Source organism: Eupeodes corollae, chromosome 3 (assembly GCF_945859685.1).
Source record: "Eupeodes corollae chromosome 3, idEupCoro1.1, whole genome shotgun sequence".
Taxonomy (NCBI): Eukaryota; Metazoa; Arthropoda; class Insecta; order Diptera; family Syrphidae; genus Eupeodes; species Eupeodes corollae.
In genome coordinates this window covers 137838655-137854330 of record NC_079149.1, presented here as the reverse complement: position 1 = coordinate 137854330, position 15676 = coordinate 137838655, and the positions used below count along the sequence as shown (strand labels likewise).

Sequence of the window (15676 nt, the reverse complement as noted above, 5' to 3'; positions counted from 1 at the left end):
AACTTCATAAACTTTGATTACTAAAGGCCCAACTATAATAGGCATAAGCTAGCATATGCGCGCATAAGTAAACGTGCGAATACAAGCAATCTCAATACGAGTGAACATAATGGAGTCTAGCTCCGTTTCGTTCAATTTTTCTCAGTTTCGTTAACTTAAGCACACTTAAGCAAGAGCGATCCCAGTCGCTCGCCGCATAAGTAAAATCCGACATTTAGATACGTGAGCAAAATTGCATTATGGCTAAGCAGTAATTTCGCAAACTTAAGTGAATTATCGTTGGGTTTTTGACATAAGCTTATGTTTGCTTATGCCTATTATAGTTGGGCCTTAACTCCTCCGATAAGTGGGAAATTAGTCAATCATTTTCGAGAGACTTTTAACGAAAGCCCGCACAGTTTTTATTTTAAAAGATAATTTTCCGTGCAAAGCGCTACAATTTCAGCGTATTCTTTCAGTGCGTAATGACTTGTGGCCATAATGGTATAGTAAATGACATTTCAAAATTTTCTTTATTTGTCAAAAAAGTGGAGTTATTCAATGTTGAAATAGGATACATCCAGAGGGCGCACCCTGTATGCCTTTAATTGTTGAACTTCAATCTAAAACAAATCTGATACTTATGCAATAAAAATAAAATTCACCTAGCTACAACTTTTTCATTTCATCTAATCTTAGATGCAAACAGATGTAGTTGGATTACCTATTTACAAAAGCTCCTAATAAATAATAATATGTAATTTTCTTACAACTATACAATGTTTAGTGTTAAATCCTTTGAATTTGTAATCAGATAACTTAATTGATTCGAGTATTTACGAAAGGTCGTGTCACATAACACCAAAAGTCTGATTAGAACTTCTTTAAGTTTTATTATCAAAAATAGTGTTATGGTTCTTGTATAACAATAATAACAATAATTCTTATATTATTGTTTATAAGAACTCCATATGTAACATATATTACATTATATATAGACTTTGCACATGATCAATATTTATTGTTTTAAAAAATAAAACAAAAACATAAGCACAGTCTCACAGATTCTTCACCACCGCACCCCAAGTATAAGAAACGCTTATTAAAATATTTAGGGACTGATATTTAGTGATAAGGCCGCGCCGAGGAGCTCTAGCTATAATTTCATGCTTTCATTTATGGCATTGTGTGCGATTTCCAACTTATACTGCGATTGCTATTTTGAGGTATAAATATTAAGCTGCCACTGAATAAAACGAATTTGATAGGAAGACTAGAGTAACACTGTCGTCCGTCAATCAGTCCGGCTATCTCCAGAAGATTATACCTACACAATATACCGGTTGTCGTGTTGAGAGTTGAGACATTATTTCAAGATTGACATTGGGTCTATAATATATAGTTCATATTTTTGCAAATAGTTGTGATTAGGTCTTTTGTCTAGGTCCTGTTGATTATAAAATTAGTTCCGAATCATCTGTACTGACTGATGGATCAAATCTTTTAGAAAAAGGATTTCAACACATAATAACTAAAAGAGAACAAAAAAACTGAAAAATACTTTATAGTGAAAATTTAAAGTGTAAATTATAAATTTAAAAAAAAGAAAGAAATTTGTGATCTTCAAGATTTTTTTTTACTGTACATGAACTGTTTGCCTTTAAAGCAAATTAATATTTTTTTACTTCAGTGAATCTTAATGCATGATGCTTAAGTTTGAATAAAGTTTTAAATAAAACAAATTTTAAAAAATCTCATCCTTTTTTCAAAAAAGAAGATAATAAAAACATCAACATCAAAAACACAAATAATAAAATGACTGAACCAGAGATTGTGATAACCCCATCGAACGAGACTCCTTCAAAGGCAAGTCTTATTGTGGTCTCCAATAGGCTGCCGTTTGTCCTTATAAGAAATCCGAAAACGAAAGATCTCGAAAGGAAAGCCAGGTAAGGATCATCAAAAAGTGTGTTTTTTCTTTACATTATTTAAGACTCTACTGTACATTTTTATAGCTTAGCCAGCTAATCTTATAATTAATATGACTTTATCTTTATTCTTTTTATAAGTTAACTATGTATCAAGACTTAAAAACAAATATTTACAAAACTTATAGTAGACTATGGGATCACCCGGAGTTGTGATAAGATACAAAAACTATTTTCTTCTAATAAACAAGGGCAAGGAGTATCACGAGCTACGGTCATGGCCTAATGCAGTTTTTATTATAGCAACTTTAAATAAAAACACTGAAAAATTTACACTGTTGTACAAAAAACTTGTGTAAATTATTTTTAACGAAACTTTGACTTTCTATTGAAAAAGTTTATTGTTAACTTTATGTGCATCGGTTAGTGGAATAACTTAATGGACTAAGAAGAAGGACATTAAAAAATTAAGTCCTTTTAGAAGTTGATTCATAGTAAATTTTTTGTATAAGAACCATTGCGCAAAATTTCAAACAGATTAGTAAAATGTTGAAGTAATTTAAGAGAATTTTAGCATATTTTTATCTTTAACATTTTACTTAAGTTTAAACCAGAAAATAGCTACATGAACTTTTAGTAATTTGCAAAATTAATATGACTACTAGTGTCTGAAATTTCAAATTAAATATATCCGTTTTCTTAGGCTTAGGCACCAGTAATAGCTATCATTGGTTTTCATCATTGAAAACAAACATTTTTTTGACAGGCCGCTTGTAGCTTTCATTAAAAATTTCTTTCATTCAAACAAATTCTTTGTCTGATTTGCTATCGATCGGTATATAATTTTCATTTCTAATCAAAGGGAAACAAAGTCAAATATCAATTGAAAAAATTTTCCGGATCGATTTCAATGATAGCTATAACTGGTGCCTTAGGTTCGTTTGATTGTATTTTTTTCTTCCAAGAACTATCATTTAGGCGTGTTCATATTCAGGCACATTTTCTGATAAAAATTGAATTAGTATTTGACTAATAAGCAAATGATTACAATTTTTAAATCATTAGTACATTGCATAACAATAAGAAAATACCTAACTAAAGAAAAATTGTAAATGCCCACAGAGAAAGATCTTTAAAAATTGCGGCCATGTTTTTTTGAGTGCATTGTCGTGAATCTTCCATATATTTCTTTTCTATTAGACAAACATAATAATTATAACATTTCTACTGATAATAATAATAATTGCATTTGAAATGTTTTTATTGTTATGATTAAAATACACAAAAACTAATATTGACAAATTTTGTCTGCCACGTTGTAGTCGCCTAGATACAAATAAGTTTTAAGATTATTTTTTGATAGACGCATCAACTTTGTTTTGCTTTGCTCGTAATTCTTGTAAATATGTTTATTTTTTTAAATAAATTTTATTACTCATACCAAAATCAGTATGTAATAAACTTATTGTTTACCATATTGTGTTTTGAATGAAATTGACATAATAATATGTGAAATATACAGAGATGGCGATTTTCCATATTCAGTGTGATAATTGACAGTTTTATTATAATGCTCTGAAATTTCGGTCAACGATCCAATGGATAGCTCAAGTTATAATCTTTTTCTTCCAAATGTCAAGAAATTGAACTAATACTCTTTTTAATATTTGAGAGCACTTATCAGTTCTTGCATTCTCGTAAGATCTGTCGTTAAAAATTGTACCAAAATATCATGTGAACATGTCAACAACTGTCAGATGTATTTTTATATGACATCTGACAGTTGTTGTCAATTTATTCATATACAATGTAGTATATTATTTTATAATTATTTGGCTATTGTCAGCTTTTTGGCAATTGTTTTTAGACCACTGACTTATCTTACAATGTCGTAGGTATAAGATTTGACAATCTTGTGTACATAGCTTTAAGAATTCAGTAATTATTTTTTGAAAGAGCTAAATATCGGGTCATGTTGAGTCTTTGATATGTGGACATCTTGCTTATTATAATTCATATGCATCTCCATCATAAGCCTGATACTTTTTTTTATCAAACATTTAAATTGAAATAAAAAAAATGAAATGACAATTTTTATAATTGAAGTGCTGGTGGTTTGGTAACTGCAGTTTGCCCCGTTGTAATTAAGGGCAAGGGTCTTTGGGTTGGATGGTCTGGTATGCACTTAGATGACCCCAATGAACCCATTCCTGAGTCGAATCCTGATGATCACACACCTACTGCTGGACTTAAGTCAGAACAAGTGAGTATATATTTATAGAAGAAAGATTTACAGACTTATTGATTAAAATAAACTTAAAAAAATAAAACCAAATCATTACCGCGATCTTAGGTACTCATTTAGATGAGATTCGTTAAGTTTCGTTAAAATTATTAAAATACTTGGCGGTTATTTAAATTTGACATTTCAAAGAAAAAAAAAATGAAAGATTTGCAATATTTCTACGGATTTCTTTTTCTAATCATAAAACCGAATCATTTTATTTCAATAAACTGATAATAATTAACAATTTTATAGAGATACTTTTTTAAACACTATCAATTTTTCGTTGGGTTTTTGTCAGAGCTTATTACAGTTTTCCCTTTAAAATTTTAAAAGCAATTCTCTTCATATAAAGGGAATACTATAGCCTGAGAAATTTCTAAAGTTTTCAATAAATCAAAACAATAATCATAGAAAATCGCTGAAATGCTTAGGGTTTATCAGTTTAGTATTCATCTTCAAAAACAAATAAAAAAGGGATTTTATATTATTATTACTACTTCACAGAGTGAAAAATGTATTTTAGTATTTATTATTTTAGTAAACATCCGGCTCAAATTGATACTGATTTATAATTTTAATCAAGGACTATTAATATAAAAATAAACATTACAACTTCATAACCATCAGCACGTCAGCAACCTTTGATAGGTCGGAATGCATGCGATTGCGTTAAGGGTTTAACAAACTGAGTTGAACCGATATCACATTAGTGATATAGAAATAACATACTTACAGAGCTAGGGTCTTTCCAGGAACGGTACAAGTGATCTTATCCTAAATATTCTGGATTAGAAAATATAAATACATCTTTCTAAGTATTAAACCTCTTTGTTGTTCTTACGAAATTTTCTGATATTGGTCATCTACTGTATGTACGCATATTTTTAGAATTGTTCTCAAATCAATTTCTCAAACGTATTTCTAAGTTCTGATTCTAAAATTGCGTAGTATAATTCTAAACTTAAACACTTATTCAATAAAACGTAATTTCATAATATTTAGCTCAAGGTTTTTGAGCTCTCAATTTAAAACACGTGCAAGTGCATATATATACACTCCACATCACATATCTACAAATCTTGTAAATCAATGAAAAAAATATAATAGACCTTCAAATTAAATCAATAAAATAAAAACTCTAACCACGTCGACGAGCCACGACAAACGAACGACGTTGACTCAAAAGTGTCACTAAGTTCAAAAGTCAACCGATACGATAGAGATGAGATTACTTGTCTTACAAAAAAATATTATTTTTATATAATAAAACAAAATCTCTTATCAATTTTAATTAATGTGTCTATTTTTTTTTGCATGGATGTTATTTATTTTTTTGAAATTGAAAACTTTATGTCTATGGTGTTTCCTATCAGTTTCTTGTTTGGGTTTTATTACTTTGAACCCTAGATGTCTATATTTTTCATTTTACAGTGTCCGAAAATTTGTTATTGACTACGTCAATTGTTTTGTTTTATCGCTTTTGTCTTGAGGACAAAAATATTGAATTTCAGAACCAGAAACAAAAGTGAAAGAAAATTTACTCAGAATATTTTTCTTAAAACACATTTTAAAGACAATTGACGGGATTGTCGTAATAGTTTTTGTTAACTTTTGAGTACAATATTTTTAACAGAAAGACATTTTTGATATGATATTTTTAAAACTTAAAATTATCAAAACTGAGTTTCCAATACCTGTATAACAGTTTATTCTTTTATTTTCGTGTACTAAATATACTCGTGTAGTGTGTACACTACCTTAAATGTAAATGAAAATATTTTCAACTTCCATTTGTAAAACACTGATTCACTAAAAACAAATATTTCTTTCATCTTTAGGTTGTTTCGGTGAATATCGATCCAGTTGTTTTCAATAGCTACTACAATGGTTGCTGCAACAACACATTTTGGCCACTTTTCCACTCAATGCCGGGTCGTGCGACATTTGGAGCAGATCACTGGAGAAATTATGTCAAGGTCAATAAATACTTCGCGGCCAAGACCATTGAAGCTTTGGAAAAGTGTCTAAAACTGAAATCATCAAACAACAATACCACCAGCAACGGAAACGGAAATGGAAATCCTCCGATAGTCTGGGTCCACGATTATCATCTTATGTTGGCTGCCAATTGGATACGAGAGCAGGCCGAAGAAAAGAAGTTACCCTTCCGATTGGCATTCTTCTTGCACATTCCATTCCCGCCATGGGATATCTTCCGTTTGTTGCCATGGTCTGATGAAATCCTCCAGGGAATGTTGGGTTGTGACATGGTTGGTTTTCATATTCAGGATTATTGTTTGAATTTCGTCGATTGCTGTCAAAGGAATTTGGGTTGTCGTGTTGATCGCAACAATCTTTTGGTCGAGCATGGTGGTCGTACTGTGCGTGTACGTCCGCTGCCAATTGGAATTCCTTTTGAGCGTTTCGCTTCGTTGGCGAAAAACGCCCCCAAGGTCCTTAAGACGTCTAAGCAACAAATCATATTGGGAGTCGATCGATTGGACTACACCAAGGGGCTTGTCCATAGATTAAAGGCTTTTGAAGCTCTGTTGGAAAAGTACCCACAACACAAGGAGAAAGTAAGCTTACTCCAGATCTCCGTCCCATCTAGAACTGATGTCAAGGAATATAGAGAGTTAAAGGAAGAAGTTGATCAGTTAGTCGGACGCATCAATGGACGATTTACCACAGCAAATTGGGCGCCAATTCGTTACATCTATGACTATGTTGCCCAAGACGAGCTGGCTGCCCTCTATCGAGATGCTGCCATTTGCTTGGTTACACCATTGCGAGACGGTATGAACCTTGTGGCTAAGGAATTCGTCGCATGTCAAATCAATCAACTTCCTGGAGTACTTGTGATATCACCATTCGCTGGAGCTGGGGAAATGATGCACGAGGCATTGCTCTGCAATCCATATGAGGTGAATGAAGCAGCTGAGGTGATTCATAGGGCACTTACCATGCCGGAAGATGAAAGAATTCTTCGAATGAGTAGACTGAGAAGTCGGGAAGCTGAAACCGATGTGAGCCATTGGATGAGATGCTTTTTGAAGGCCATGGGATCGTTTGATGTTGATGATGTTGGTGAGACTACAATGCAACCTGTTTCTGTTGATGACTTCGATGACTATCTTCTTAAGTAAGTACATTTACTTTTTCTGTAAGGTCCCAGCTAAATTAATTTAATTTTATTTTGAAAAAGGTACATCGGCTATAACCACAAACTAGCACTGTTGCTGGATTATGATGGTACATTGGCTCCAATTGCACCACATCCAGATTTGGCTACACTTTCACCAGAATTGAAGAATGTCCTTTTCAAGCTTTCGAACCATTCTGAAGTTTATGTTGCTATTATTTCGGGAAGAAGTGTGGACAATGTGAAGAAAATGGTTGGCATTGAAGGAATCACATACGCCGGAAACCATGGTTTGGAAATTCTCCATCCAGACGGAAGTAAATTCGTACATCCTATGCCAATTGAATTTGAAGAGAAGGTTAGCCTTCTTCTGAAGTCACTTCAAGACTCGGTAACAATACAAATTCTTGGCTTTTCTTTGATCTCAAAAAATAACTGGAAATATTCTTATTGGATAGGTTTGCCGTGATGGAGCTTGGGTTGAAAACAAAGGTGCCCTTCTAACTTTCCATTACCGAGAAACACCAGCTCACCTTAGGCCTCCAATAATTGAGAAGGCTCGAACGTTGATAGAAAAGTTCGGCTTCAAAGCTACCGAATCACAGTGTGCTCTTGAAGCTCGTCCTCCAGTACAGTGGAACAAGGGTCGTGCTTCGATTTATATTCTTCGGACATCATTTGGTGTCGATTGGAGTGAACGTATTAAAATTATATACGTTGGTGATGATTGGACAGATGAAGATGCCATGGTGGTAAGTAATCAAGAAAATTGTTATGGTTAAGATCCTCAAAAACTTATCCGCTTTCAAATTTTTGTTTCACCTTTAGGCACTAAAAGGTATGGCAAGAACTTTCAGAATTTCTTCTTCGGATATTGTGAAAACGGCAGCCGATCATAGATTACCATCAACCGATTCCGTTTACACGATGTTAAAATGGGTGGAACGACATTTTATGGGACGTAAGGCTCGTGCTAACTCACTGACCTACCGCAATCGCCGTGAAGATGGTGTTCAAACACAAATGTCATTAGAAATTAATTCGGCGGCGAGTAATTTCGACAGTGCCAATGTATAGTTAGAAAAAAAGAAGGAAGAAAATCTGTAGTTAAGTTATCTCTAGAAATTCTCTATTATTGTTTGTGTATTCAAATCAATGAAAAATGTGCTTTGTGTTAAATGTTTGATGTATAATGTTTAAAGTTTAGTAAATTTTAAATGTTAAAAAAAAACTGAATATGTTGTTTTTTGTTTAAAGTGTTTTGAATCTTTGAAAACACTATTAGTACCTAATCTATTCTTGAAATGAATATGCAAAAAAGAGTTTGATGATTTTATTTCAACAATTCACAGTACCTTCACAAAAAAATCCTGCTGGGATTTCCATTAATTATAACTATGTAGTTTACAAAACACCCTTTTTCGTAAAAGTATAGGAAAAGGAAAGAATAAGCAATATCATGAAAGTAAATGAGTTTCAACTTAAGCTCAGTTTAGATCCTTACAATAGTGTCAGAACTGTCAATGAAAAACATTCTTCCAATTGCTTTCAAAAATGTAGTCTAACAAATAATTTTCAGAACATTTGTATGCATTATAAAATTATTATCTGACAAATATCCGATCAATATTATCCGGACTGTCAAACGACTTCCAAAAGCATCCAGTTAAGTGAAGATTGTCAATTTTCTATCAATTGTTGGTTTTCACGGTTTGTTTATTTTATACAAATACTAGGTTTTACCGCAACTTCTACCGCATTAGATAGTTTTTTTGGATAGTAGTATTAAAAAATCTGAGCTGTATTTTTTTGTACTTGTGTTTGAATTGTGTCGAGATGCCATGAGGCCATGCTAAGTGTGATTGTCATAGTTTAGGTTAATACATTTTAAGAAGAAGATAGGTTACTGCAATACATTTGTATATACGACGTTTTTCGTCCTTGCCCAGAAATTTTGTGGGTTTGAGTCTCACATGGACACATAATTGTCCATGGGAAAAGCAGATTTTTTTCCAAATTTACACGTGCAAACTTTCAGCGTTTGCCCCTGAGCTTTATTTAATGTTATTTCAAATGCTGCTTTCAGAGGAAACAGCAATCTTTTAAACTGAAACGTCAAATCTGTTGAATTTATCGGAATGCGGGTAATTAAAACATTTTTTCCTTTTGCTATTCCAGTCTTAATTAGAGTTTTTATAATATTTCGTCCTAGGTGAGTAATCTGTAGCCATGTATCATTACATAACTTTGGTGCGTCAAGGTTTCTTGCTGGCTACTTGCTCCGTGTCCATAACGTTGTCTACTGAAACGTACTCTACGATATCTCCCTCCACGTCCGACATAATTTGTTTGTTTATCTGGCTAAGCGCCATGCATGAATAATTGCGTCAGAGTCCCATGACAAAAACTGCTTTTACACGAAATACGTGGTATGCATTTCAATGCGCAGCTTTTGATTATGACCCTTTGATTGATTACATTAATCATCTATTAGTTCTCATTGGTCGGATGGATAAAAAGTGCACACATTATGAAGCACTAAAATGATGGAAAGACGAAGTTCCGGGCATGTGTTGTTCTGGTGGTAAAGTTTCACTTCCATTACTTGGCGAGTCAGAAAAACCTCTAAAACATCTGTTTTTATAAACAATGAATCACGGCGATTTTTGAGCCGTATAAGAAAATAGAGTTCGTGTTTCCAAATGACATCTTTCGGTTATTGTTATGCCTGGATTTTCACCTATACTTTTACAATTCAAGGACAGATTTATCATAGGATTGGTTCTTTATTGCCTACAAATGACCAGCCAAAATTCTTGTAACTTTATTGGTTGACGAAAATTGTGAGTTCGACCGCAGGTGCCAAAACATTGAAGAATTTATGATTGATACTGTTTTTAAAATTCAAAGAATGCTGCACAATGACAAACGCCTCATTAACACTTTCAAAACAGCATTAGAAAGAATGCCTTATACGTGTATGGTAAGTTTAACATGTTCTACCACTTATTTTAAAAGGGTTGGAAATGCGTTTTTTTCCTGTAACACCAATATTATCCAAATGTTATTCAAATCTTTTGTAATTTAGGAGTAAAAACGGACAGATTTCCGGGAAACTAATTTTTCAAATGGAAATGCGTTGTTTCCCCGAGGTCAAAAGTAACTTATGTCCTTTCTTAAGTCTCAAACTATCTCCTTACCAAATTTCATTTAAATCTGTATCAAAATATCTCCATACCAAATTTCATGCAAATTGGTTCAGTAGTTTAGGCGTGATCGAGTAACAGACAGACAGAGTTACTTTCGCATTTATAATATTAGTAAGATTGGATAATTTCTGTCGTACAGAAAACGGCTGACAATTACCGACAGGTTGTTGTCAGTTGCTGCCAATATTGGAAAATATTTTGATAGTTTTAACTAAACATTAGGTGTGTAATTATCTAAGATTTACTTTTCAGTTATAAGTTCAAAAATGGATGATTTTCTATTAATTTGTCGTGCAAATTTGTATTATTCTTTAAAGTCTTTTTTTTGCTAATTTGCAGAAAATCAATACAACTTTTGATTTAGAATGAGTTATGGTTTAATAGTTTGTGTAATAAAATTTGATCGTTCCATGTTTTCTTTTTTTATACATTAACATTATTCATTTAAAGTTGCGAAAGTCTCTCCCAAAAACAAACATACCTTATATTGGATTGTTTCTCGCTCAATATAAAAAAGGAAGGTTTAATTTTAACTCATTAAATACATAGGGTTTATACTGATTTTACAAGGTTCCATTGTTAAGGTAAACATAGCTCAGTAAGAACATTCATTTAAAAAAAACGTAGAAAACACTCAGCACAACTAATTAACAACAAGTTATAAGCCAGTAAAATTTTCCAGTTAGGACTTACAAGTTTGCGAACAAAAACTACAAATAAACACCTTATTGTTTCCACGAAGTTCGAATATAATTTCGTTTTTGACAAAAATGTTTGATGGGACTTACAAGCCCATTTCTTACCAAATTTCAAATTAGCAAAAAAGTAAGAAAAACATAGAACAAATTAACTGACAAATTCATAACTATGGACAAAACATCCAGATAAGTGAGTTTTCAGGTTTGTTTAGTTGACAGTATGTTAGAAACATAGTTTTCTGGCTTATTAAGTTGAAAGGACTCAAGCAACATAACAAAAAACATAGAAATTGTCACAACAAATTCCCGACTAATTAATCACAAATTATTAGCTAATCATTTTACTAAACAGAGCTTAGCTTTAAAAAGACAAATCAAGCCTTGATCACAACAAACTGTGAAAAATACGGATTCCTCAAGAATGCAAGTAAAAACTCTCCAGTTGCCTAAGTTAGAGTCTTTTCATTTCCTCACTCATTTGCGATTATTTGTAAAAATACCCAAAACTAAACGAACTTCATTTTTTTTTGTATTGTGATTATAAAAGTTAATAATTTATATATTTTCAATAATTTGTTTGTTTTTTGTTTTTGTTTTCATTGCAAGTTACAACCCTCTTAAATATTAAAGGTTTTCTATAACTTATCTTCTAAATTGTATTTTTATTCAATCTATGTATTTGTTTCTGTTTTTCTTTTTCTTTTACAAAAATTTAAAGGGAAAGCATTTGTTTTAAATATAAATTTCTGTTTTGTAAAAATACGAATTAAATATGAGGATGAAATTTAAACATGGAGACACTACGAGTATAACATTTTTAATGAAATTTAGAAACCATAATATTTTAGTTCTAAAAACAAAAATCAATAAATTAGACACAGCTAGAGTAACAATTTTGTATAAAAAATAACATTTTGTTTTTATCAAATTAAAAAAGGGTAGAAGTCGAGGAGTATAAAAATATTCTAGGTCAAAGTCTAGGGTGGATTAGCAAGCTCATCGATTTTGAACAACCAACAAATGGGATTAGTTGCTTCTTGTTTATACACATGTTTATATACCTACTGCTATAGTTATATGCATTTCTTCATTTTCAACATACATTCATTTATAAGAAAAAAATCAAAAGTACACAAAAATTACAATCCCAAATGTTGCATCAAAATAAACTAAAACTTTGCTTATTTTCTAGTTTAATGCAAATAATTAAACAAAATAATCACATCAAAGGTACACTTTTTGTATATAATAATATTGCAATTGCACTTTTCTATTGAATTTAAATTTGCTTATTTTATGCTTCTATGTTTATTTAAATAACATGCATTATTTTTGTTTAAATATATTAGTTTACTTATTTTCATTCAGATTTTGTTTTTTGATTTGTTTAAAAAATAAATAAGAACTTTAAAAAGAAAATATAAAACTTAAAAAATTGTATGCAATTTATTTTTAGCTGATACTACTTTCAAAAGAAAAAAATAATAAATGTTTTCTTGTTGTTTTATATATTTGACTTTTGTTTTTAATTTATTTATATAAATATATAAAATAAAAACACATAATTTTCTGTTCTTAATACAGTATATCAGTTTGTTGTTTCTTTTATTTTTGTTGTTATTTTGAATCGCAAATAAAAATTGTTTTTGTTTATAATATTATTATTTTTTTTATGTATAGGTATAATTTTAATATTTTTGTTTTTATTTTTCGTTTCATTTAAAGATTATTAGATTTATACTTTGGTGGTTTAACATAAACTTTTTGTTATTATTTAGCTGTTCTTTGTTTTTGTTTTTCATTTTTGTTGTTAGTAGACACGTTGATCCTTTTTATACAAAAAAATATATATTATTATGTTGTATGGTGTATGCTCGAGGCCCTTATTTAGTAGGGGTATAGACGTTTGCGTTTCAGTTCGTTGTCTAAGTCGGCGATCTGTTGTAGGAAACCATCGTTAGGACGAATGTCTCGTCGCATACGGACTGTTCGTATCGCTTCAACTGCTGTCATCTTTCGACAAATCATAAGGTATGCCAATACGCAGGTAGCTGAGCGCGACATTCCGACTAAGCAGTGGACCAGAATTTTTCCTTAAATATTAAAAAAAAAATTAAAAAATGAAATAATTTTTAAAATATTGCATTTTGAATCGATATTGTCAAAAACATAAAGGTTTAGATACTTAAATAAATTTGGTGGAATAAGATTTTGACTTGCTGAAAAATTTCTTAATTTTTAAGGACTGTGTTCCAGAATAAGAATATTTAAAACAATATCAAATATTTTGAAATGAATATGAAGAATGAAATCGCGCTTCACTCTTCCGAATAGTTCGTATGTTTAAACCAGAGCTTAAGTCTTTTTTAAGCATTTCTTAGGAGAACAAGTTAAAGCCTTAAACAAATACTATAGAAGAGCAGTTTCGAGTAGAAGGATGAAGTCTGAACCAAGAAAAATGAAGTATTTCTCACTTTCGAATGAAAGAATTAAAAAATTAACAACTAAGTTAAAAAAGAGACACTGACACTTCTGATTGATGGAATCAAAAATAAACAAATGAAATTTTTTGAAATGAATTTAAAGAATTCAAAAAGCATGCAATCAAAAATTAAATTTTAAAATTTTTCTGTTGAAATAATCGAGTGGTAAAATAAATGTAGTAGTGTTATTCGTTAAAATAATTTTGAAAAATTTCTAGTGAAACAACTGTCAATTAAAAATATATTTTTAAATCTAACTGCATTTTCAAAATATCACTTTTCCTGTTTTAAAATTATTTTTAAAGTAAATTAATACGTTTTAAAGATTTTTTCTAGGCTTGGAAGAGTCAATAAATGTCAAAATTTTCAATTCAAAAGGTCCGATCGATTGAAATACGTATATAACTTTCAATGGGAAGTTATAAAAGTTCGTTTTTAGAAAAAAAAGCTTCATCAATTCGCAGAAGGACGTTAGGGCCAGTTACAGCTATCATTGAAATTGATCCGGAAGCATTTTTGAATCGAGATTTGACGGTGTTTCGCTTTGATTACAAATGAAAATTTTATACTGATCGCCCGGAAATCACAAAAAGAATATTTTTTGAGAAAAAAAGTTTAATTGCGCATTTATTTTTCTATTTTCCGGACGGAAATTCATTTTCCTGAACAGCTGATACTTTTATGTTAAAAGTTGAAACAAATCATTGAACTGATTTGATTTCCAATTTCAAACACTTCCAATGATAGATTTCTGTCAGTAAAAATGTTTCGGTGGATTTCAATCAGGAAATTTTGTTCAATGATAGACATTTTTTATTGATAGCTATAACCAACCTGTCAAAATATTCCAATGTTTGTTCTTAATGATATAAATCAATGATAGCTATAACTGGCCTTAGGCACAACTTATTGAGTTTTTTTTTCAAAACTCGTTTTAGGGCAAAACCAGTTTAAAAAAGTTTTCAATTTTAATTTGATTTAATTTTCGATAAAATTAGTAGATATTATTTAAAAACTATTTTAATTTGATTTACAAATTTTTGAACAAATGTAGACATGACATCTCTTTAAATTCATTTTATACCCAGAACTTGTTTGAAGAAACTCAATAACTTGGGTGTATTTAAAAATCAAAAACCCAAAATTTTAAGTATTTATTTTTACAGTACAGTAGGTATGTTCTTAAAATTATGAAAATATACTCCTAGATTTAAAAGAATAGAAACAAACTGACAAGACAAAAATAAAGCTTGTTTTTTATTTTGTTTCAATATTTAAAAAATCAGCTTGAACATACAGATTTCTTATTTTTCAAAAAATTGTGTTTTAAAGAATATGAACTTTGAGCTCAAATGCCGAAGAAGAATTACGTGAAATTTTTCTTCATTCAGAAGAATTTATTTAGACATCTCAAGACATATTGTCTATTCTGGTAGTCAGAATTTTTTAAGACACTACTCAAGTTTTTGCAGTAAACAGCTAATAAAATAAAAATACTCTAATTTTTTTTTTCTATCATTCAAACAATTTCAAATGCAAAATATAGCCACTTATTTTTATTTTTAAATTTTACCTCCACTTGTTATTGCGTTGTCAATAAACTTTGATGCCACATAAAAGTATCTGGAGATGTCTGTTGTCGGTTGATCCATCATCGGGAATCCCATATATCTGTTCCAATATTAGAATTTAGAAAACAAAAATGAAATAAGACTCAGCATTCAAATTCCCAGGACAATTATAGTATAGTTGGATGTGTGTTATAATACGTACCTTATGGTTGGCATATCTCTGTAATAAATATGTCCAGTATCGACCTGACCATATCTGCATCCTTCTGCTGTGTTCAAAACATGTGTGATGCCCATAAGTCGGAGGTACACTTTGTTCTTGGCAGCAGCTCTATTTTTGTTTTTATTTTGGTCATCATCATCACCACCACCAACAACA

General features: G+C 30.8%; 2 protein-coding genes across 3 annotated transcripts in view; one reads left to right on the top strand and one right to left on the bottom strand.

The window, feature by feature from the left end:
• Window positions 1–1236: 1236 nt before the first annotated feature.
• On the top strand, window positions 1237–8572 carry LOC129950121 (uncharacterized). The gene is made up of 6 exons (XM_056061950.1): window positions 1237–1928; window positions 4014–4170; window positions 6033–7336; window positions 7400–7727; window positions 7795–8088; window positions 8165–8572. Exons 1-6 carry the CDS (start codon window positions 1795–1797, stop codon window positions 8411–8413), a joined length of 2466 nt encoding a protein of 821 aa, XP_055917925.1. The 5' UTR covers window positions 1237–1794; the 3' UTR covers window positions 8414–8572.
• Window positions 8573–12925: 4353 nt separating this feature from the next.
• The window catches only part of LOC129950124 (dual specificity protein phosphatase 13), a 28158-nt gene continuing 25407 nt past the window's right edge, over window positions 12926–15676 (bottom strand). For both annotated transcript variants that reach the window (XM_056061955.1, XM_056061954.1), the window contains 3 exons: window positions 15500–15628; window positions 15300–15397; window positions 12926–13336 (listed from right to left, as the gene is read on the bottom strand). In XM_056061955.1, the coding sequence (XP_055917930.1) occupies window positions 13131–13336; window positions 15300–15397; window positions 15500–15628 (433 nt within the window). In that variant the 3' untranslated portion in view covers window positions 12926–13130. The remainder of the gene's footprint in view (window positions 13337–15299; window positions 15398–15499; window positions 15629–15676) is intronic.